The sequence below is a fragment of the Lutjanus erythropterus genome, chromosome 3 (assembly GCF_056507025.1).
Source record: "Lutjanus erythropterus isolate fLutEry1 chromosome 3, fLutEry1.hap2, whole genome shotgun sequence".
NCBI classification, from domain to species: Eukaryota; Metazoa; Chordata; class Actinopteri; order Lutjaniformes; family Lutjanidae; genus Lutjanus; species Lutjanus erythropterus.
The window spans coordinates 35606997-35633093 of NC_139319.1; the positions used below are offsets into that span (position 1 = coordinate 35606997).

The 26097-nt window shown below is 39.9% G+C and overlaps 1 protein-coding gene across 1 annotated transcript in view; it reads right to left on the minus strand.

The window, feature by feature from the left end:
- LOC146330400 (BCL11 transcription factor A-like) overlaps nucleotides 1-17996 on the minus strand; it is a 46916-nt gene extending 28920 nt beyond the window's left edge. The window contains exons 1-2 of the mRNA XM_084715937.1: nucleotides 17589-17996; nucleotides 13571-13963 (exon numbers count right to left, since the gene is read on the minus strand). Of these exons, the coding sequence (XP_084572063.1) occupies nucleotides 13571-13963; nucleotides 17589-17643 (448 nt within the window). The 5' untranslated portion in view covers nucleotides 17644-17996. The remainder of the gene's footprint in view (nucleotides 1-13570; nucleotides 13964-17588) is intronic.
- Between the last annotated feature and the right edge of the window lie 8101 nt (nucleotides 17997-26097).

Below are 26097 nucleotides of genomic sequence, written 5' to 3' on the forward strand. Positions count from 1 at the left end.
GGTTCTCTCTGTTTCCTCCTCTAAAGCCTGGAAAACAGAGGAGGAGGACGAGAGCAGGCAAGCTGGAGAGAGAAGAGAGAGAAGAGGAGGCCTGTCCGTCTGCCTCCTCCTTCGGCCCTGGCTGGCTAACCGGTCTGAACTGGTTCTGACATAGGTGAACCAGAGACGTGTCCTCTTTCGCCTCTGGACAAAAACGAACCATGGTGGCATTCCATCCGCAGTCAGCAGGTACCAGGGAAGTGTGCATCCATGTGTGTGTCTGTGCGTGCATGTGTGTGTATGCCTGTCTCCCAAGACCTTTGAGGCCTGGACCATTGCCAAGTTCATCTGTTAATGGACAGCTACGAGGAGAGCTGCCCCATCCCCCCCTTCTTTCCCTCCTCTCTGTCTCTCCGGCAGCCATGCCTGCTCACGACCCCCCCTTAACCTCCCCAACCCCCAGTCAGGCCTGCCCAGATACAGGCCCTACACTCTCCCTCTCCCTCCTCCTCCTCCCCCTCCTCCTCCGCCTCCTCCTCCTCCACTCCCTTTCTCTCCCTACCCCTGAAAGCTATATCATTCCCTTTCTCCTCCTCCTCCTGCTGCCCACTGCCCCCCAACACTCTGTGCTTCTCCTATTCAAGATAAACAGAGTGCTTCAAGTTCAGGGGACACCCTGGGACCCTTTAACAAAGCCATCTATCATGCTGTCTGCCTGAGACTCCTTTGGCCAGAGCGGACTCTGCTGCCGCTGCTGCTACTGCTGCGTCTCTCACTCAATCTGTATGTGTGTGAGAGGCTGGACACAACCCTGACTAGCTACTTGCTCTAGCTGGACAATTTCCCCATTGTGTTTGTGGCCCCTCCTGGCCCGTCCAAGACCAGAGCAAAGACAGCCACCACACCCCCTCCTCTCCTCTGCCAATGCACCCCATCTCTCCTGTTAAAACGAGACAAACTCGCGACACGGAGGAATGCCACGGAGCGGAGAACAGCACGCACGCATGCACGCGTAGGCCGCTTTCTCTCCACACCTCAGAGACAGGCTCCGCTGACCCCTCTCCGGTTCCCCTGAAGTCAAACTGTGGGACGATTAACCAAACTGTCAACAGCTTAATAGTCTGGGAATAAGATACTGACAGTAGGCCTAGGAGCTGTGTGTAAACACTATGGAGATTATGAATGGTACATGAGAGAGACAGAGAGAAGCCCCTTTCATATATACATCCTGCAACATTTATGGGTTCAATAATAGGAAGTCTTTTTCAAGCACAGGTCTCCCGTATCGAAACATTCTGTGGCAGGTGTTTTCCTTGGTGATGCCGCATCCCTGCTTTATTTTCACAAAGGCAGACAAAATGACATAAACTTCATGAAGTGATATATAAAATCTGTTTCCATTTTTTGTATGCACACCAAGCTAAAACTAATGAACTGAAGAGCCCTGATACCTTCATGAAGGTCGCAATGTGTTGTGGTCACTCCGGAGGCTGTTGTGTGTAGTGCTGATCAGTTTTCTGTATAACTTTAGGGTAGTTGGATACAACTTTTTTATATCAGATACAAATACCATAACCTTGAGTTGGCTTACAAATACCAATCCAGTAATGTCTTTTTACCTCTCTTAAACAACTAAGCTGCAACAATTAGTAAATTAACTGATCTGTCAATCGAAGATCAGTTGCTGCCTGTTTTGATAATTGTTTCTGTCATTTTTCAAGCAAAAATGTCAAACGTTTGCTGGTTCCAGCTCATTGTATGTGAGGATTTGCTGCTTTTCTTTGTCATTTATGACAGTAAATGAAGAGTCTTTGGGTTTGGGGCTGTTTGTTGGATAAAACAAGCAGTCTGAAGACATCTTTTGGGCTTTGGAAAACTCTGATGACAACTTTTGACATTTCACAGACTAAACGATCTATCAATTTATCATAAAAATAATCAGAAGATTAATCGATAATGAAAATAATTGTTAGTTGCAGCCATAGTATGGATGTACTTTGCTAAACCATCTAAAAAAACATGATGCTCAAACTGTGAAACAAATATCTACTCCCAAGAAGGAAACAAGAAGCAGCATTTTTGATTTGTCAGCACTATTCTAACACTGAATATATAATTGAAATAAATGTATGACTTGTACTCATTTGTTTTGCTTTTATTGTCCTTGAGTTTAAAAAAACTGCATACACATTCTAGCTACACTGTTTATGTGATACATGCTGCTCATGTGTTTTACTCATGACATCTTACAATATGAGGATCCAAGTTTAGTTAAGTAATAACTAGAGTTTAGACTATTGTATCATATTGATTTTTGATCGATTTTGATTTTTATTCTGTGTAATGAAATGACAATAAATACCATTTTAGGGACCACAACACTACCTTCTACAATATTTGGAGATGGTTTTTTTTAGCTTCCACTCACAGCCAAGAATGTTTTAACCTTTGGCTTTCATTATTATTTTCAACAAGGGAGTTTTTGGTACTGGTTATTTCTCTGTCTGTCAGCAGGATTATGGAAAAACTATTGGTCTCATATTCATGAAACTTAACATGTACCGAGGAAGAAAGAATTTAAAATTTTGGAGTGGATCCGAATCACGGGGCAGATACACAAATTATTTTTAACTTTCGTTAAAGTGAAGGTAAGGCATTTTGCTTGTCTGCACTGTCTGAGTGCCCTTCTACATTTTATTTAGATTTCTTTAAATTATATATAATTTCATTCGGGATCTTTTTTAATGCTGCTTTGTTTCCACTTGACCTATGCTGGAAGATTTCCAGAAATCCTGCAAACTGTCTTTGTCTTGTCTTACACAAAGAACCGACTCTAGCTCATTTTCTAGCATAATGCTGACTATGACAATTGCAGAAATATTTGCATGTTAAGGTGCATGTAGTTAAGGGACCAGAGAGTTTCCTGGCTAACACTTACGTTACCACAAGCTCCCTCCTGGCATAGGAAAGGGACTAGCACTCATGTCACGATCACACAAACACTCACGCATTTTCTATCCCTCCTCCTCCCTCCTTCACTCCCTTTCTTCCTCCTCTTTCTGCTTGTCCTCATGTCTCTCTCCGGCCCCAAAAGCCCAGCAGCTGCTGTCCTCTCCATCCTGCTGGAGAGGGGGACCGGCCTGCCGGTTTTAGAGCGCTAAATTATCCATTAGATGTTATCAAGTTGTAGCAGGGCGATGCCATTCTGCTAGGAGCCATCAATCTTTCATAAGTCCCAGGCACGGCGTGCATTGGGATGCACTACCAGAACCTCCCCACCACTCCCAGCACACCACCCGCCCCATCCAACTCACTGAATTGCACGCAAACTTGGACATGTACACACAGTCAGGCAGACATCCACACACACAGTCAACAAATACACATGCTGACATAAATGCAGCCAGGTACACGCTCTTGCACTCAAGCTCTGCAGAAACAACCTTGTTTAGGGAACATCCACTTCTACATTTCTTGCCTTGTGTCTTTCATCCCCCTCTAGCTCACCCCACTCTGCTCCACATAAACAAAACTAACATTTGAGCCAAGCATCAAAACTGACGCTGCCTAAACCGTGTTTCACTGCCCCTCGCACCACCTTCCACTGCACGCTCTCCCTTTTTTCTCTCCTCCACATCCCTCCCTCCCTCCGCTTCTTGCCGTGGCCTGGCAGGCAAGCAGGGCAGACATGTTCAGAATGCGCTCCGGTAATGGGCTAATCAAAAATGCAAAACAATTGGCAATTACCGCGCGGGGCCCTAATGGTCATTAGAATTTACAACAAGGTAATGAACTGAGAGTCAGCTCAGTCCATGCATATTCATAAAGCAATCAGGCCTTTGAAGATTAAAGAAGCGCTTCAAATTTAAATGAGGGCGCCAGCATGTTATCAGTGAGATTCAGCCTGCAAAAGTAAAGGGTGCCTGGGACAGGAGTGTGCATTTATGAGTGTGTGTATGTGTGTGTGTCTGTGTGCGAAGAGGGTTGGGGGTCAGTTTGGCGTGGGGGATGGAGTGGAGGTGTAAGTATGTGTGTGTGTGCATGCATCTTTGCATAACTGATGACGGTGTGCCGTTCGATAGCTGTGCCAACTCGTGCCTACATGGTTTTCTGCAAAGCAAGCTACAGTACACCAACACCAGCATATACTGTAGCCTAAAGTGATTCTAATAACCAAATTAACACTCTCTTAAAAATGAATGAGGCCCCTATCTTCTGATCATCGTTTAAAAGACGTGGGATTTGAATTTAAGATCAAATGTACAGTTAACTTGAGCTATTAGGAGGGAATGAGCTTTTGAGCACAAAACCCTCTGAGGAATGCAGCAACCTATTAGTATACATTTATGAAAAAGTGCAGTGGCAGACATGGTTTGCATGCACATGCACTCACACACAGAGGACTGTGAGTTTTCACAACTGTAACGTCAGACACGGGGGCCCCTCTCCATCCTGTATCTCTCTGCTTGAGATAAGGCTGGCGAGACACAGCTGTAGACGACCACCCACCCGCATACAAAAGGTACAAATAGACTCACACACCCACTGACACGCAAACTCTGACGGACCAAGCCCAGTGCTGGGACCTGCAGCAGGACAGATAGTGGAGGAAGACAGATAGTGACCGGGATCAGTGGGTTCAGGCCAGGGGTGTCGCAATATACCGGTACTGACGATAACTGTGATGTTTTAAAGATGATATATTGATAATACACATATAATAATAATGTTAGGCCCTGTGAATATTTTGTTTATCAATTCATCTTCTTACTATCCATTAAGTGTAATTTCACTTGTTGTACATTTTAGTACAGTTAATGTTAGAGCCTGATCAATATTGGACTCAGTACATCAGTTGATATTCTTTATACAGAATAAGATATACAAAATATAGAATATATACACAAACACATTTTTAAGTGATTCCTTAAATATGTTTTTTTTTGACAATTTGAGAGCAGGATGCTTTACAATTTTCAATAAACAATATCGACTAAAATAACAATTGGCACTGAAACAGTGAAATATCACTGGTATTTAGTATTTAGTAATAAATAACATACATTTAAAATGCTGCCTATAAAGCTAACAAATCTGCCTTATGTTCTGTAAAAATATGAAAGTTTTTATAGATGTCAGACATACAACAGCATATATGCCAATACTGATATACACCAATATAGATGTGATAGGCCAATATTGGGCCGCTATATCGGTCTAACTCTTGTTATGGTTACCAATTTCTATTTTGAAAAAAAAGAGCCAAAACACACAATAAATAACATTAAATTGAATTTGCATTATTATCATTGTTATTATTTCAGATTTTCTATAGATATTTCAAAAATATCTTTATAATAAACTCTTTTGGCAACAGTAGTAGTGCAGTGAAAATCTGTTATCATGACAGCCCCTGGTTCAGACTAACATGACGTCCATGTCACTGTGGCGCTCCAATGGCCTCAAAATTATCGCCACGTGTGTGAGAAAGACAAAGCAATGGTCAAAGCACCGCAGCTTCAAACACCACAGTCACAATATGAACAGCAGAGGTTAAGCTGACACACTGAATAGTAACGCAGGATGTGATAATGGGGTACAGAGTCTATGAGGCAAAAAATAATTAAATCTGCATCCATTTCAATCAGTGACCTAAATGAGGACTTAAAGGGACAGTTCACCTCATAATCAAAAATAATAATAAAAAAGTATTCTTCCTTTGGCTTCTAGTGCTATTTATCCATCTGGATTGTTTTTTTTTCATGTGAGATGCAGAGTTTGGCTGATATTGATCATAGAGATGTCTGCCTTCTCTTGAACACAGAGTAGATTGCACTTGGTAGTGGTGCTCAAAGTTTCTACTGAAGAAAGAAACTAGTTCCTACTTGAAACTGCTCACAACAAGTTCTGAAAGAGACATTTCTGTTTTCAGTTTTACAAATGTATTTTTTTTTGGCACTTTGAACACCACAGGCTAAGTGCCATTTTGCTCCATTATATTCAAGAGAAGGCAGACATCTCTACAGAGGATATCTTCAAAACGGAATTAATAGCATTACAGGTAAGAGGGAAAATATGCATCTTAGATTTTTGGGTGAACTGCTCCTTCAAAGGAAAAACAGTTGGGTTTTTTTTGTTTTTTTTAAAGATATGCTTTAATAAAATCTCTTCAAACTAACGTGCCTTCTTCCTAAAATATTACCTCTGTCCTTTTTGCTCTCGTCTGTCACTTCCTGAGCTACAGCTGTATCAAAGACACTTTTTCTTCTCTGTTTCTGTTCTGTCTAAAAATAAAGTCATTAACCTGCAGGTGGTGAAGCCGGCGGCTGGCGTGACAGGCCCTGACGCTGTCAGATGACCCCTGACCCTGTGATGTGACTGCCTGCCACGCTATTGACAGGACAGAGGCAGGACACACTTATTTCTAAGGATACTTTTTCATCCCGTGTGACGTGGCCGTGGACAAACAAGGTTGTTTCTGTCGTATAGCTTCGTCTGACAGTAGGTAGAGTGGATAGAAGGAGGCAGCGAATGTGTGTATGTGTGTGTGTGTATTTGTGTGTGTGTGTGTGTGTGTCTTCTGGCTTGCTCTGCAGCCAAATCTGTGAGAGTGAGAATGAGCTCTAGAGTGGATGTTGGAAGCCTTTAAGAGGTGCAGACACGCTAATGTAGCCAAAACTTAGAGTTTCCAGTCCCTCGAGACGAACTACTGGAGCGATGCATTTGTGGTGAGAGAGTGTGAGTGAGTAAAAGAGATAGAGAGACAGGGGGAAAAGGAAAGCGGAGAAACATGCAGTGAGGGAGGGAAAACAGACGGGAGGGGGCTAAAATAAGTATCATATGTTTCTGACAGATCTCGTCAACTCACAACACATCACAGGACCTCATCCCCAACACATTCATTACAGACAAAACACAGGTTCAGAGGAGGGGTTTACACTCTACGTGTGTGTGTGTGTGTGTGTGTGTGTGTGTGTGTGTGTGTGTGTGTGTGTGTGTGTGTGTGTGTGTGTGTGTGTGTGTATCTGTATAGGAGGGTGGAGGAGGCATTGTTGTGTTCACAAAATAGGTGTGTACACTTGTAGTTGGGTACGTATATTTGTATATGCCTCCTTAAACATGTGCATGTGTGTGTGTGGACACGTATTAATCAAGTTGTAGTTACACAAACCTGTTTACACGCTCATATTATGGGGTTCCATAACATAAATCATGAATTTAGGGTTAGGGTTGGGGTTAAGGATAGGCAAGTAGCGAGCCTCAAGGAAATGAGTGCAAGTCAATCTAATGTCCTCTGAAGTGATGGAAAATGATGGTTGTCTGTGTGTGTGTGTGTGTGTGTGTGTGTGTGTCTGTGTGTGTGTGCATACTTGAACTAGCCTCCACCTGAATGGCCTGAGGCTGTGGCACCGGGGTTGTTAGAAGACAAACAGAGACACAGGAAGCCCAAGCCAGCAGCCCTGAGGACAGCACACAAACACACACACACACACACACATACCTACCCTTAAGTACACACACACACTCCCGCTGTCAGTCACACACATAGCAGCCACCTCACCATAAGTCCTGCTTCCTAAACCCACAAAACATCACTTTAACACACAGATACACCTCCTCTACCTCCCTCTTTTGCACACACACACACACACACACTTTTAGGGCCCAGCCCATCCCTCAGGCCAAGCGCTGTGTGCCAAGTCTGGCCTGGCATGGTCCATAGAGGGGTGTCCTCAGGCGAGGCTTGCCAAGTCAAAGACCCTTTCATGTTCAGCCTGCACGCCCAGAGTAGTAAAGCTTTAACAAACAGCCCAACACACACACACACACACACACACACACACAAACACACACACACACGAAAAGCTATAAACAGTTTAAGTGGACGAAAACCACACTCATACACACACACATGCACACATACGCACATACATTAGTTTACATCCACACTAAAGATGTAAACAACCACTAGACCTGAGCACTTGAACGTAGCCAGAGCCACTAACACTCAGTCCAACAACAAAGGCTGACGAAAGCTCCACCGACAACATTTGTGGGTGTTTAGAGCTTGGCTTTGGAATACAAAAATGTCCTCAATGAAAAATTCATCCTAAAAACCATTCCTGTTCACCTTCATTAAAACTTAGTGGAGCCCACATCCAAAAATAGGACTGATTTTTATCGGAGCCCAGAGCAACTGTAGGATCAAATTAGAGTCAGCTTTTCACAGACAATGGAGTGCTTATGGTGAAAATATTAGCTGGTGTCCGATAATTACAATAGCATGCATCTGTGCCTTTTCACTATCAATTAAAGTGATCACCGAGACAAAGGCGCGCACCACATGTGCACTTGCAAAGCCACCCATATGCACACACAAACACACACTGGCCACAGGAAAAAGATACCAAGGAGCCTCTCGCCCCCCGACTACTCACACACACACACACTCTCCATGCACTGCCCAGCCCCCCAGTTCAGACAACCAGTGTGTGTATACATGTGTGCTTATGAGGGGGGCGGCAAGGGGGGTTTGGAGAAAGGTGGCACGGTGCCAATACAGAGCCTGCTAAATACCTTTGTCTCCACAACACACAGGAACAAACAGGACAGGCAAGCTGCAGCGGGAAGACGCGCTACAGCCTCAGAGAGGTGTTACAAGAAATACAGCTTCGTCGTTTGAATGTTTTCCTCCTCATAAAGAAAAAGGGGGGGAAAGGTGGCTGCCATAATTAACTCAGTATCGATTCAGAGTCCAGGTTACAATAGAGGCAGTGCACTGGAGAGAGGCAGAAGTGTGAGATGGTGGTTGATTGGAGCGGCTGCGATGGCCTCATTAACACACATGGCTACACTGGTGAGAATGCAAGAGGTGCTAATGCTGCGATGGATAAATACAGGACAGAGTAATGTGGCAGTACAAGAATGTGGTACCCTTGTCATAAAATGTAGTGAGGAGAAACGATTTGTAAAAATACTAATTATGGTATATAGGACATGATAAAGCCTACAGTGAGGCTGTGTGTCCTAAATCATAACAATGAAAAGCTTCTGGCTCCAATTACTCAATGCAAGAAGACCAAACAATCATTTATTGCACTGATAACCACATTTAGTCCCTGGAACAATGAGTGGGAATGTAAATAAAAACTATGAATCCACTTCAACAGTGTGTCTGTTTAAAAGTGATTGTATGATGCTAAATAAATTAGGGCTGCAACGATTATTAACGATTATAACTAACAATTATTTTCATTGTCAATTAATCTGTCAATTATTTTCCCAATTAGTCAATTAGTTGCTTGGTTTATAAAATGTCAAACGGTGAAAAACGTTGGATGATGTCCTTAGAATGTCTTGTTTTGTCCACAACCCGAAGATATTCAGTTAGCTGTCATAGAGTACTGATTCTCAACCTGGGAGTCAAGACCCCCAAGGAGGTTGTGAGCTAATTCAGGGTTAAAACTATAAACCAGCACAAAAATAACAATTCTGAAAAAAATATAATGATCTGAACAGGCCAAACATCAACAAAAAGTAACCTCTGCATTGTGTAAAATAAAACTTAAACTACTCAGTCCAACATTAGGCCTAATGGGAAATGAGGGGCGTATTTTAGCCAGGGGAATGTTTTTTCATTGCATCGCCTGTACCATTGATACAATTTACCTAATAGATTTTATTGTTAAGAATGTTTGTAAGAGTGCACATGCACATGAGTTGTGATTGGACATACACACATATATAACTCTTCTGGTGTTTTGTGCTACAGTATTAAATAAGCAGCTATATCCAGTTTTGCTAGCCATCACATGGAACAACCTCTGTGGAGCGGTGGCTTCAGCAGCACCATCAGCAGCAGCACCATCAACTGATAAACACAAGGCGTCAGTGTTTCCAGAGGCCCGAGCTCCCAACAAGCTTCAGGAATATCATCCGGCAATATGGATTTTTGGTGGGGGTCGTGAACACCAATCTGATTTTTTCTGGGGGTCATGACTCAAAAAGGTTGAGAACCACTGTCACAGAGGGCTATAGAAAGACAAAATATTCTCAATTAAGAAGCTGGAATCAGTGAATTTTGCCTTTAGTTGGTAAAACTGATTAATAGATTGTCAAAAGTGGTTAGTAATTAATTTAGTAGTCGATTAATCGTTGCAGCTCTGAATTAAATCCAGTTTTACACTGCACTGCCGTCACATAGTTTGTGTGAGAAACCGTCATCTGCTCTTTTTCTGGGCCATCCATAATCTGGAGACAAGCTCCGGTGTCCCTATGCATATCTTAAATTGTTTATCATGCAAATGATGGCATGCAGGCGGCTCTGCCCTCTCCTAACGGCCCACAGCTCCAGACTGCAGACCCCAGCCCCAGCTGCAGCCATAAGACTCCCAGACGGCCTCAGCTGTCCCAAAGTCGACGAGGAGACCGAGAGGCACAGCTTCATCTCCAGCTTTGGGTGTATTACAGACAACTGCCCCCCACCAACGCCCCCACCTCCAACTTGAACCATCCTGGGTGTTGGCCCCTATAGTCTCCTAAACCTAGTCTGTACGAGCTGCCGTCCACACAGAAATCCATCTGCGTCGAGTGACATTTCAGGAGGAGGGTGGGGGGTGGAGGGGTCACATTCATTTGAGTCTATGCAGTGCAGCAGGATATAGTAAATCTTTAAGGGTGTAACATATAACACACACTCCTGGAATAAACTGGACATGAAGCCAGTGTAGCAGAGATACAGTACAGTGTGTGGGGACAGTATGTATTGAGATGCCTCATCTCAGTGTCAGCCTCTAACTGAGCCGGGTGAGAGAACATGGCAGCTAGCATATGGGGTACGGGGTGGCGCGCTGGCACTGCCAGTCTGGATCCATCAATCTTGGACACAGAAAACAGAGGTGGAGAATGAGGGAGTTTTTTATGCATATCTTTTGCTTTTGCCGAAAATCTGTCACGGGTTTATCCTTCTCTTTATCTGTAATCTTGACCTCACACTAGGGCTGCATATTGGTGCTCAGTACCATGAAGGCAGGAGTTTTGAAAGTGGGAGGGGGGCTTCAAGCAGTTTGAGGGGAGGCTCAGTAAATAGAAAAAGCAAGAACATTATCCATCAAAAGGAGATCACATAGAATAGCCTAAATGGCTGTGATTTAGTTGAAGAAATTCAGAGACACAATAGTTTTGGGGAATTTTACCATTTTTCCCAAACTAATTAATGCTTTGGGACAGACCTCGTTTTGTATTTGGTGCAGTCTGAAACAGCAATATTAGGCTATCTTGGCTCAACTGCTGAGCGTCAATGGGATAAAATCACATAATCATGATATGTTAGACATGAAGAGTGGAAGGAGTGGGGGGTGCCACAGTCTCAGACTTTGAAAACCCCTGCTTAATAGTAACCCAGTACCAAGAGATATCAAAACTTTTCCAGTCAAATTATATCTGCATTCAATCCCTGATCTAGAAAAAAAAAATATTTATATGGTTTTGGTGTGGTGTGCGAAGTTGGCAGTTCAGCTTGCTGAGATGGCAACAAAACGAGAAAGGATAATTTCATGAATACTTCTGTTCACATGATGGGTATCGAATGAAGTATCATAATTTTTTAAACAATACCCATCCCTTTCTCTGAGATTTTTTCACAATGTTATGATATGTTATAACAGAGCTATAACACAACCAAAGAAGGTGTCACAACAGGACATGACCTCACTCCGCAACCAAATTAATCTATTCATTACAACACACAGAATAGCCTGACTGTTACACAATGCCAAGAGACATAAGGCCGATAAATAAAGCTCTGCTCACGATGCTAGTGACCTTATGATATCATGTGAACTCCCCTGCATGATGGTCTAAATAAGCAAAGAAAGGCATGTTCGAACAGCTGACAAGGCCAAGAGGCATGTTGGATGTGTGTGTGTGTGTGTGTGTGTGAAGATGCGTGTGCACATGTCTGTGTGTATGTGTGTGCGTGTGTGTTTGTGCTCATACGTAGGGCAGATGTTTAACAAACTGCACACAAATGAACAGTGGTCATTCTGTGTGACAGTGGGCTGACGAGCTAACAACAGATAACAGTGGTCCCTTTACAATGCCATCTGCAGAGCTGCAGCGCTGACTAACACAGTACAGTAGTGCACATTATTGAGAACTACTCTCTGTGCATTTAGCCTGAATTGGCTTCAAATTAAATCACAACTGCCTGGACAATCAGCCCAATCTGGCACACGGTATCGGATCTGTTAGACGAAATGAATAAACATTGAAATAGGCTGGTCAAAATCAAACCTCGCTCTGTCGAAACCAGTCATAAGGGAGCCACGCTTATTTGCACAGCGACTTGTGTTTTCACTACAGTCTCATTTAGCCCCGGTGGAGGAACTGCAAACCAGCCGCCTTAAGAAGTCCTTAATTACTCAAATCAAGGAAAACACTGACAATTAGTGGCTGTAGGGATCCTCAAATAAATGTTTCTTCCTTGACAGTTCAGCATAATTACATTCTTTTCTATCTCTTTTTAATTTTAGCATCAGAGTGAGCCTTCACAGGCGCATATTTGAGGGAAGGAGAGATATGGCAGCGTAATAAGCCAGGGAGGGATAGAGATGCATCTCTCACCACCACATGAGAGAGAAATGTGGAGGCCACAGGATCCGAGCACATCTGTGATGCAGCAACAAACCAAAAGAGATCCATCTTTTCTCTCCCTCTCTCTGTCTCTTTCATAATGAGTGTCTTTGTCTGTCTCTCTCTCTGCGTGTGTCTTATACACTATCTGCAATCGTTTCCCTTTCTCACAATCGTTTTCAGGACGGCTGGTCTTCACATGGGCTCATGAGCTCGGCTGACAGATTCACAGCTCTTAAATGCAGCGGCAGATATTTCGCACTTTATGCAGATTGGATACATCCCTGCTACCCAAGGCAAAAGCAAGGAAATCTGGTAAAGCTTTTGTTTCCTTTTGAAATAAACTGTCTACGAACCTCAAAAAGTGTGCACACCTTTGGACCTTAAAGGCATAATATACAACATTTCCCCTTTAAAACTCATATAAATGCTCATATGAACATAATTCCTGTCAATCATCACTTATGATCCACTAGAGATCCTGCCCTCTGCCTGCACTTCCATATTTTCTCACTATTTTACTGCTTGGGACGCTTTTCCAATCCAAAGTGTTGGCATTTGACATCCTGGAGACTCAGCAATCAACTATCTTGTTGGCGCATTTGCAAACAGCTCAAACAAATCCTATTGATTCAGCCTTTAAAGGAATAATATGCAACGTTTTCCTAAAAAACAATGTATGTAATTCCTTACTATCATCACTTATGAAGCACTAGAAGTGTGCGGTGTGTCTGTCCTCTGTCTGCATTTCCTTATTTTCTCATTATTTTGCTGCGCTCAGGATGCTATACCAACCAAAAATGTCAGCATCTGACATCCTGAGAGCAAGACTCAATAATCAACTGTCATTCTGATGCATCTATGAACAGCTCAGACAAAGACGCATTTCGCACATTTTCACTCTTGCTCGTTTGTTTACTCTTGCATGGCAGCCATTTTAAGTACCCCCTTTGTTTACCTGTGATATTCTCCTGCTTGGGGATTATTCCTTGCAAGGGCGCAGATAAACAATCCTCATCCTGCGGTGACACCTGAACAGCCACCTCCACAGGATGATACACCCTCCGCGGGTGCTGATGGTGGGTCCGCGAGTGCGAGGAGGATGTGGAGAGGGGCGAGGCGAGCGGGGAGGACGGCGGTCTGTCCAGAGGTTTGTCCGTACAGAGGCTCCCGTGGCACTGCCTCCGCTTGTGTTCAATGAACAGCAGGATGTCGGCCAGGGGGAAGCGGGAGTGGCACTGGCCGCAGGTCAACAGGTCCGGGTCCCCTTTTAGGGGCTCGCCCTGAGCCACTCCCAGCCTGGGGGAGTCCTGAGAGTCTTCTTCTGGTAAAACACCTGACAGCGGCTCAGCTGGATGGGAAGACAAGAGAGAGGACTGTGAGATATGGTTCAGTGACAGGTGGGAATTCTGTAGAGCTGATAAACAAATGTGTCAGGCACATTACTGAGTCTCACACTGCTTTAAAGGAGCTATAAGTAAGACACTGGCACTAAGAACTAAGTACAGCAGTTTAAATAGTGAGTTTAAGCCATAGACTGTGAAGAGGGAAGAGAGCTGTCTACCCCACCTTCCTCTCCCCCAAACTCAAAGACGCTCAGGCAGGATGCAGGAACACTGCAGGAGGGCAAGATGAGGGCAACATTGTAATTTGACAATAACAAGTACACTACACTGTAAGCTGATCAGCTGTTTGTAACTGTCAGTTGTCTGTCAATGTAAAGGTAAGTCTGTTAGCCTGAAAACAAAAGCTCACTGATCTGAAAATACACACTCTGGAGTTTGAGTTCATGACCTTTGTGCCAGACTCCATTAACATCTTTCTTAATTTAACTGTTCCTTAACTGTTAACCTTCTGAAGGATTGTTAATTGTTTCTTACAACTCATAAACAGAGACTTACTCATTCTGTGACCATTCTGCATTAATTTGAGCTTGAATTAATGTGAAATGGGCAAACAATAGCACAGGTTATGAGCCAGAACAGAAATCTCAAAGGAGGACTCTGAGGCTGTGGTGTTTTTGTCACAGAAGCAAATATTTTAACTTCAAATGTTTCCTTAATCTCTGATGATACATCATGGTCATTGTACAATTTATTACAGTAAATATATTACAGATTTCTCCTTTAATATATGCAGACATGTACAGGAATAAGGCCAGGCTGTAAAATGTGTTTAAAAATATTTTTAGAAAAGGAAAGAAGAAAGAATGAGCACACAGACTGCTTCGATAAGGACTGACATGTTCAGCTTGCAGGCAGCAGCCAAACGATTAAGTTGCTTGACCCTCTTTATTGTGCTGCCAATCTCGCTTTTTTAATGAACCTAACACCTCTGAGAATCAAAAAATAGATTCTAATTTGAGTTCAAGATGATTGGACCCCATTTCGTTAAAAGTGCTGGGATCTCGTGAACCAAGGTTAGACATTGAGGGGTTGGATGTGGAGTAGGTCCCTGAAGTACCGACAGAGAGGGAGAGAGAAGAGAGGAGAGGAGAGAGGAGAGAAGAGAGAGAGCATTTTAAAAGAAGTAATCTAGCCACACGGTAAACGACATTGGGCGCCCCGACTGGGATGTTGAGATAAGATGTGATGAATTCTCGCCGCCGGTTCAACCTTTAATTCCGTGTCGGGTCAGACGAGAAGGTGGTGAGGGACTATGCAAGATAGGCCCTGTTACCTGTATGTTCAACTGCATTAAAGATGAGGGAATTTGCCCCTATTTTTGCTGCAGCTTATCTTAACCAGCTTATGCCACGGACATAGGCGAGGTGTGTGAGGCTGGGTTAGGTGGAAAGATTTTCTTCAAACCAAATAATCTCATTTTGATGCCACGCAAGAGTGATGTGAATAACTTTGAAAACTAAAATATAAATCCTTTTTTCAGACATCTGGCTGCACCAGAATGTAAAGTAGTTTAGGTCAGTGTTTCCCACTGGGCTACAGGAGTAGGTCTGTTTCACTATCAGGAAAATCATTAGGCCTCCTCCTCTACTAGTTTGGACTATTATGACTCCCTGTTACAACAGTGGATCAATCATGTCATTTCAACATATATATATTTTGATTTTCAAATGAAGCAAAATACAAATAAATATATAAACACGCTTTATGCTACAACTCACCATTGGGCCTAAAACAACATTATGCAAACTGTGTAGTAAACTGTGTTTTATATAAATAATGGGTTTAGGACTGCAACTGATGATTATTTTTGTTATCGATTAATCTGTCAATCATTTTCACAATTAATTGTTTAGTTGTTTAGTTGGTGGTCCATATAATTTCAGAAAATGTTAAAAAAAAAAAAAAAGTCCATGTTTCCCAAAACATAATGTGACACCCATAAATATTTTGTTTTGGCCACAATTCACAGGTATTCAGTTTTGAAAAAGAAAATATTCATATTTGTGGAGATGAAATCAGAGGATTTTGACTTTTTTCTTTAAAATATGACAAAACGTTTAATCAATTATTCAAAAAGGCAATTAATTTAATAGTTGTAGCACTAATAGGAATGTATAAAACCATAATTATGTCAAACTAAATCTAGCTGAGCTAGAATCTGGGTCAGAGCCAAAAAAAGAAATCATAAATGAAACCTCTGCCAGAGTGAAAAAGTTTTTAAAAATGTATATATTTTGCAATTTCTTCCACGCAAACGAGTCTTTAACTCTCTTTAAAACATGCTGTCTGAATTCTCTTTGAACATTTTACTTTCTTTTCTCTCATTTAGAAACCACACATGACGAGAAGAAACATGAAATATGCAGTCACTTATTTCTACGGTTACGATCCTCGCTGCGTGCACTTGGTCAAGCAGCGGCAGCAGCAGCACGGAGATAAAGTGGATCAAGTTCAAGTTCATAAGTGGCCTACAGGACTACAATCATATTGCGCCCCCCACTGACAAACCTTTTGACAATCTCCCGACGAATGAAGGCATACATGTTGCGAGAGTATAATTGCTTTCGAGCCAAATGGAAACAGCATGCAGAAACACACTTACGGTGAGCGTGATTAAGGACAAAAAAATCGCGACTTGAAACTTAAATTCTAACAATCTGTATGTCTGGAGACGCGTTCACTGACATACGCGAGGGTGAATTGATAAAGCAGTTCCTGCTGTTATCAGACGACGGACGAATGGTGGGAAATAATTCTCCTGTAAACATAAACCTATCTGCATAAAGCGGAAACCATATCGTGCAATCTCAATCAATGCCCTGCAATTTTATCACACCCGCGCGTAAAACCACTTTCCTGGTTTCCTCTCCCACAGTTGTAAAACACTATCGCGCACGGACTTTCCTATTGATTTGTATGTAACATATTACACATATATCGGACATCATGTGTATAATAACATTAGATAACCTGCAGCACAATAAAACATGATATTTAAAAAGCAGCTGTGAAGAATTTGTGACACAGAAACTGTTCATTCTATAACGCACACGAGGTCTCTGCGCTGTGGACTGCTGGGTATGTAAACACCACTTCACCGTGTCCCAAATCAGCTCAACCTCCTGTAAATACACCCTAACAACAAAAACTAGGATGTGTGGTGCTGTAGAGGAATATCTTTACACGCTACACCTGAAAACTTATCAGCGAACAGCAGCAGCAGCAGTCTAGTCTGGCTGGGCTGCCGTCATATAGCCAAAGGTCTCTGGCCATAAAGCCCATGCATGCCCTTTAATGGCGAAAGAAACCTTGAAGGCTGCGTTATACAACACAAGTTGAATCTTTCTGTCTCGTTGTTTCCAAACTTCCACCAGAGAGGATCCCACCATCAGTGTAAAATAAGCTGCAGTCTTTCTTGGACATGTTTTGTCATTTCACTCAGGACAGCGGCGGCTCCGTACGTGGCCGTGTATCCTACCTATTAAAATTCCCCCGAGGAAGTTGCCCTACACGGCAAAAAAACACAAGAGGCAACTATATGAAGTCAAAGTGCGATTCGTCTCCACTTACGCGAAAACTCCCGTGTGCTCAAGTGCTGGGGTTTGCCTTGCTTGCGGCGAGACATGTTGGGTTTAGTGGCGGCTTCTCAGCTGAGTTCACATTGGGAAATCCGTTCCTACAAGGTAGACTCCAAATGAAATATCTTCATTGATGCGTCTGACATCCAAATAGGAAAAAAAGAAAAAAGAAAACAAAAAGGATGAACTGTAGATCATACAGAGGCTGAGGCGAAGCGCGCGTCGGGCTGTGCGGACCTCTTCATGACTTTTTCGCAAAGAGAGAGTGATGGGGGTACGGCGGAGCCCCCCTGAGCTGCAAGTTCAAGTGCGGACGTGACGTTCCTGCGAACTTGAACGTCAGGAGATGGACGGACTGAGACATACAAAACATGGGCAGGGCGAAGCTGGCCAGTGGGAGGGGGACAAGCCGCGATAAAAACCAATGGACACTCATTATGGACTACCTATGGAAGGGGAAGGGTGGGAGGGGAGTGGAGGGGAGGGGGAGAAGAGGAGAGACCCCTAAGACACCAATGGACAGAGGGCACCGAGGGGGCTGGGCTAAGAGGGGAGAGAGAGAGAGAGAGAGGGAGAGAGAGAGAGAGAGAGAGAGAGAGAGAGAGAGAGAGAGAGAGAGAGAGAGACTTGAGTTATCCGAGGAAGTAGAGGAGGAGTAGAGAGCGCGTAACGTAACAGGGATGTGGTGGAGAAACCCAGTTCTACAGCTCCATTCATATTTATTAGAGTTTATTTTCAAGCTCATTTGAATATGCAGTGATTATGTAAATGTACAGTGTTGACAGGGCTGGGCTTATAAATAATATCTCAGTATTTTTTTTTTTTAAATTAAATTCTCAAATAAGGCAAACATATGATGTGATGCACTGCTGTAGATTAAACTATGTATGGACAAAATCAAATATCACAATTTTAAAAAATATATATATATCAATATCTATATCGCAACAGTGTTGCAGAGATAATTATTGGTGTTTTCACGAAATATAACACGATTTTTTTCATCAATGATGTGGATATATTAAGTATGTGACTACAATCTGACAAGTGCAGAAAATTATCACTTTACTGCAACGCAGCCTTTAAAACCTGGAAAAGGCAACACTGATGCCATATTTACCACGATATGATAAAATCCAAAATTTAAGACAATATCTGGTCTCATACCATGATATCGATATAATATTGATATAATGCCCAGCCTTAGGGCAGACTGGATGATGTATTTTACTGGAGCCCTACCAATATATTTGTTGACCAATATTATCAGCCTGGCCTAACACGACTATATTGGTCTATAATAGTATTAGTGTATATGTTGTACATATGTTGTTGTTTTTTTTTTTTATTTAATCAGAACAGATACGCAAGTTGCATAGGGCCCCGCGAGCTACGCAAGGGCCCCGCCTCCCCCTCGTTTGATGAGAGGATGAAGCAGAACTAAAGAGAAAATAACAGTGATGAACAGTAATCAGGTAAACTTGTGTTTCCTCCTCTCCAAGTTTGATATCATTGATTCACAGTAAAGTTAAGTTGCTGCTCCTCTCTCTGTCTGTCTGTCTGTTAGCTGAGCTGCAGTCTGTCTGTCTGTGTCCTGCTTACAGACACATCCAGAGCTGCTCTGTCACTTTGTGTCTGACACAAGTCACAATGAAATAAAACTATTTATCACGTTTGATGAGCGCAAACGTGCAACGGCGTTTAGAATCTGTAGCTCACGTGAACATGCGTTCATATGCGCGTGCACACTTTCATGCAGCAGCCTCTGTGGAGACCAGTCTGTCTGTCCAGACAGTATATGGACATGATGTTACTCCTCTGAGGTGGAAGTATTCAGATCCTTTACTAATACAAAAGTACTGATATCAGACTGTAAAAATGCTTCACTACAAGTAAAAGTCCTGCATTCACAAAACCTCACTTAAGTAAAATAATGGAAATATTATCAGATAAATATACTTAAAGTAAAAGTATTCATGTTGCAGTAAAATGTTCCTTGTCAGTGTCATTATGTCTGATGTTTTTGGATTAAGATTATTGCTTTAATATTACTTCTGTTTGCTGTTGTAATCAGAAAACAGCATTTTTTTTTTCAGCTCTGTGGATTAAGAAGTATAGTTTCCTCTGGGATGTAGTATAGACACATGAAGTTTGATAATATGGAACTCAAGTAAAGTACAAAATAAGTACAGTACTTGATGTAAATGTACTTAGTTACAGTCCACCACTGATTACAACTCTGAACTAATGCAAGATGGAAATTAATGGACTGAAATTCACTGATGATTGATTAAATATTGAATATAAAATTAACTGACTAATTACCTGGCATCAGACCCAAAGCTCAGTGTTATTTTTTTGTATTTTGTACATTTTATATATTCTAAAATTTCTTATTTATGTTAATGTCAATTTTCACTTATCTTTAAGATTCTACACAAAATATTCTATTCAATAAATATTGTTTTTCTGTACCTCATTTTGTTCTATATAGATCTACTTATTTTTTGACCAACAGATGGAGCAAACTGTGTGAAATGAGGGAGGACTGAAGCACTGGACTGTCATTTAAATGGCTCGATAGTCAGTTAGGAGGACCCTTAAGCAGAATTTTGCATAGGGCCAGCTCTAGTTTCAGTGCCCTGATATAATTTTGGACAATAAAGTTTATTGTAAAACTGTGAAATATTCTGCCTCCATTAATATATCTTTGTCGCAAGTGTTAACCACTTTTCAGGAATCACTGAAAATCCTCTGTGGCGCCATTTTAATGTTAATCACAACTCTGATCAACATGTAAGACTAAGACCCCATTTATTTTATTTTCTGTTATTTCATAAACAGATATATTTTATGTGAACATGGGCATACCACAATGCAGTACAAATTAATAATCAAACTACATACATGTAACAACTTATAAACTTGCATATCTTTCCATTTTAACTCTTGTCCTGCCAATAATAAATTATTCCATTAACTATGATTCCCTAACAAGATATAAGATACAAGTTAATTTGAGGGGTCACCAAAAGTGTAACATGTTAAAATAGGTTTAGATAAATGAGGAATAATATCTGAATACTTTGAATCCCATGGTTTTGTTTTATTAATTCTCATTTTTTTATGTAAATATTTAATTGTAAATATTTCACAGTAATTTCAAACGTAGTTACACAATTGAAAATCAAAAAAGTTTTTATCACAGCCCACCAGCCAGCCCACACTTTGGAAATTTCTGCTCTATATTATTTTCTGTATGAAGAATTTTAGCTGATATATATCGACATCAGAATGTTTCTTCCTCTCTCATATCAGTGGCCCCAAAAATCCAGTATCAGTAATGCCCTACAATTTTTATATGATCAGTAAATTAAGTGTGATTATTTATTACTACTGTTCTGTTCTTCACTTACATTAACAGCAATAAAATGACATGTTGAACCACAAGATACAGTTTAAGTGTCTTTACTGTTCAAGTGCAAATTTGATCACACAGGTATCACTCCACAGACATCTAATCTCATCTATCACCTAATAAACAGGTATACAGACTTCTGCATCAGTTGACAAAAAATTGCCATTTTCCTTTTTTAAAAAAAATATGGAAATATGTTCTTTTTCCAAATTTTATTTTGTAGCCATGACAGGAAGAGAAAATGTATTTTCCACGTTTTTTTTTTCTACTTATTTTATTCTATTGGTTTCATTTGGGAGGTTAAAGCCTTCTATAAAGGACCAATGAGGAAGAACTGTTTATAGGGTTTCCCTGTTTGGCTGTTTCTATATGTAAACTACAGTAAAGTGGATCTACTTACTTTGGTTCCCATGGAGAGGGTACAGCAATTCAAATGTTGACTTCTGTGGCCTAAATACAAGAGAATGACATAAGATCAAATGAATAGTAATGTAATATAGAACAATTTGGCTATGGGTAAATCAGACTACTAACAAAGAAGAAAAAAAAAATATACCTAAACAATTAGAATATATTGGGGTTTTTTTTATTTATAGGCTACAACATAATTTACTTTGAGATTATTAAACATTGTGTTAAAGGTGTTAAATCAATAACTGATTCAACACCTTTAACACAATGTTTAATAATATCAAAGTAAATACAGATTGTTATACAGATTGTTAGAGACCTATTATTAAACAGCAGGTTAAATGTGTTAAATTATCTGTGCCTCAACATTTGTGTCATCAGCTTATCTTTATGTCCTCATCTGATAGGCTGTCTGATAGATAAGCAGAAATATTTCCTAATAGAGTACAACAGGCTAAGCACTTATGATAACAAAAATAAAAGTTTATCAATAGGACATATTAGTCCTTAATAAAACTCAGACGTATTAAGTTGTATAACAATGAAATGTGTTGGCACTGTAATAAGCAGAAGGCCTATTTTATATGATATGGAAAAGCCCAAAACTGCAATCAGTTTGGAATGGAAAATTACTTTTATCTTAGCTACAATTATTAAAGAAAGATCCTAAGTTATACATTACGAATCATATGGATGCTAAAAGATACTCACAGTCAAAAATATAACCTGCTCTGATTAATAAGAACATAATATGCACCACTACAGATCTGTTTTCTGAAGCACGTTACTAAACATCTCAACAAACACAATCTTCAGTGCAACATGTACACATGTATGAGTTTTGAATGTATATATGTTAGTATACTTGCATAAATCATGTATGTGTGTATGTGTATGGGCAAGTGTATGCATGTATACATATTTTATATGTATGGATGATACATGTATGTTGTGTATGTATAACCAACCTGTGAGGAAAAAGTCAAGAAAACTCAATTTCAAGGGAACTGCCTGCACTGGATTTTGAGTTTAGAATCAAACTGAACTTTTAAAAAAAATCCAGACCAATAAGCTTTTGCTGAGATAATTTACTTTTCTTCTTTAGATTAACCCCAATCTTTGAGTTTAAGAAACCTAAAAAATGTTTCAAAAATCGTACTGTATGTGTTAAGCGACAATTTTTGAAATACATTCTCAACAAAACATTATTTGCTAAAACCTTTATAAAACTTAACCCAGGAGTTTACGTTGAGCTCAGAACACAAAAATCTATCAGTATCTATTATATTGTTTTCTCAGCTTTTTCATTGTTACAGTGTCTGCCACTATTACATGAATGTTTGATATTAGCTTTAGCTTAACCACGTTACTGTTTTTGTTTTCTTTTAGTTGTCTTTATCTGACCAATATATGTAAAGCTTTGAGCTTCTCCCTGAGCATAAAATCAATAAAACAAAAGAAGAAAAGACACAGCTGATAGGTTACTAGGCCTATTCTGTTATAGTGTTGTGATATTTTATATAGGATTTATCTACAAATGATGGGATGGGAATGGGAATGATGGGATTCTGTTTTTTTTTATAGTTTTATTGTGATGTTAAAGCCTTTACTGTACAGGAGCACAGGCTGTAAAGTCGTCTGGATTTACAATCACAAACCACCAGGCAAATAATGAGCTCAGACATCTGAAACTGTGAGCCAAAAGAGTAAACTAATTATGTTAGAAATCATTTGAACAATTTCATACATAGCCACAATTCTCACACATTATTTGATTATATTTTTTGGGTGAAGCTACAAAGGATAATGTTCATGATAAACATAAAGGCATAGGAAAAATTAGCTGGAGGATTAATGAGGATTAATGCATCAATGAAGTGTGGCTGCACTTTAAACGATGGGCTAATTAATTGCTGTGTAATGGAACCTCAAAGCTTTATCCAGCTAAGACAATGACCATCAGACAGTAGATAACTCCATACCTCTACATAGTCTCTCTCACCTGGGCCCCATTGTTACTGTTATATAATTTACATAAATAAACTAAACATTTGGATTTTTTCTTTTTAATACCTGTTTTATATCACAATCATATTAAGTAATGCTACAACAGACTGAGCATGAGCCAAATTAGTCGTGTGTAGCTTATAAAAGCTTCCTTTGTGACTTTACATAGATTAACAACAACCAGAGATAATTCATATAATTCACATTTCATAAGATGACTTGTGAGAAAAATACCTATAACAACTTTTTCTGAGTGCTGGTGTTATAAACAGACTAACTACTGGTTTGCTTTGACTTAATTTCATTTGTTTTTAAGTGTGTGTTAAAATAGTTTTGTTGGTGCAATGAAAGCTTCATTATTGAGCAGCTCAGAAAAAATGCCTCTCTTACATCCCAGCACAATACTTTGGCACCATCTAGTGTTTCACTTAGAGACGGACTTCAAACGATCTAAGCAGCCTATTATTTGCCTTCACTTAACATTGAGCTGGGCATCACTGGTGGAAGTATTCAGATATTACACTTCACTAAGCACTAATATTAAACTGTAAAATGCTCTGTTACAAACAAAGGTCCTGCACTGAAAATGTCATTTAAGCAGATTTAGGAAAATGTACTTAAAAGTTTTACAAAAGCAAAGAAAAACTTCCCTTGTCACTGTTATACTATCATACATCCTACTATATCATTAAATAATTATTACTCACAGTTGGTTGAGGTGGAACTCAATTTGAACAATTTCGTACAGGAATACAACTGGTGATTATTTTCATTCTAGATTATTCTACATTATATTTTCTCCATGTTGGTTTGTAAAAGAAAAAAATCTGACAGTAGTATGACATGCCATTACAATTACCCAGCCCAAACAGCCCAACAGCCCCAACCTCAACATTATCAATATAATTATTAAAACAGGTCAAAGGAAAAGCTGCAAATCTTCACATTTTTGAAGCAGGACCCATTAAATGTGTTTACATAAAAACATCTTTAAAGAATAGCAAATAGTTGCCATTTCTGTCATTTGACTAATTCATTAATCAAGCAACAATTTCATTTAGCTTGTATAAACTGTAGTTTAGTTTAATTTATGATAAAATATTTATAAACTGTTCATGTTTTGTGTGTAAAAGGTTTAATTTGTAAAGTAACCAGTGACTAGAGCTGTCAGATAAATGTTTGCCTAGTGGAATAAAAAGTACAATATTTCTCTCTGAGATGGAGTAGAAGTATAAAGTGGCAGAAAATGAAATTGTTCAAGTACAGGTAGGTAAGTATAAGTACCTCAAAAATGTACTGAAGTATGAGTAAATGTAGCATCCACACATTCTGTTTTACATTATTACACTAACATAACCCACCTTATGCTCTGTAGACCTTTTTCATGGCAAACATAGTAATATGAAATATTATGGTAAACACAGGTGTTACCAATCATACTAATCACGGAACACACCAGGTAGCTACTAGCAACTAGCTAACTGACAACTAGCTAACTGACAACTAGCTAACTGACAACTAACTTCTTTAACCCAACGGACACACTGGATCTGTTGACTTGTGTTTTTCTTTCATCTCCTGAGAGCCTTGTTGTAAATTTCTCAGAAAAAACACATTTTGGATTTTTCTTTTAAAAACCTTGAACTCATCTGTCTTGAAGTAAAGTGGCCATTGTCCTCTTTTGCTCCATGTTTTCGATGTTTAGATGAGAAAAATCAACGTTTACGACGTTTTTCAGCTCAGCGAGATGGAAAAAGTAGACCCGGCTGCTAGACAGGATGAAGTAAAATTAAATAGGAAAAGTTAAGAATCGCTGTGGTACCAAATTTGGAAGAATTTCCGTTTATGACCCCACGATCATACTCAGGTAAAAAAGTGACATACTTTACTGTTTTATTTACATAATATAATATAATATAATATAATATAATATAATATAATATAATATTTTGTAAAATACCCATTATGCTTTAAATATAAGTTCAGATTCTTTTTCCAAGTATACCAATATTTTTTCTTTTTTTCTTTTGCTTAATTTAAAATGTACTTTTAAAAAGTGAACTTCAAAATAGGTGTCATGAAGCTCAACGTCAGTGAAGCTACTAAAATGTACTAATTATGGAATAGTTAGTCCTATCTCCGTGTACTTAGAAGAGGATAGTTAAAGTGTTAGTTTACTTTCGAATTATTTTCAAGTCCTTTGTAGTACACTGCTAGTAGTAGCACTATTAGTGTGCTGTAATTTCACATCATTATAAATGTATGTAAGTATGCTTACCAACAGTGTACATAGGTTTTTTAGATACATACATACATACATACATACATACATACATACATATACACACCTTGTAATACATGTATGTACAAGGTAACTAGAACTAGGGAAGTATCATTAGTAACACTGCTCCATAATTACAGTAACATCAGAATAACAACAATAGAGCATCAAATAAAGAAGAAATAGTATAGGTCAAATAAATTAAGTACAGAAGTACGCTAAATAAAAGAAGTAGTAATGGCAATTACCTTAAAAGCAATAGGCAGCGATATTGAGAGGTAACAAAAAAAAGTTATATTGCACCAGATAATTAATGTAAGCACATGATATCATCCCCTGACGCAATTGTACATGATAAGAATGAAAAAGTAATATTGCACAGTG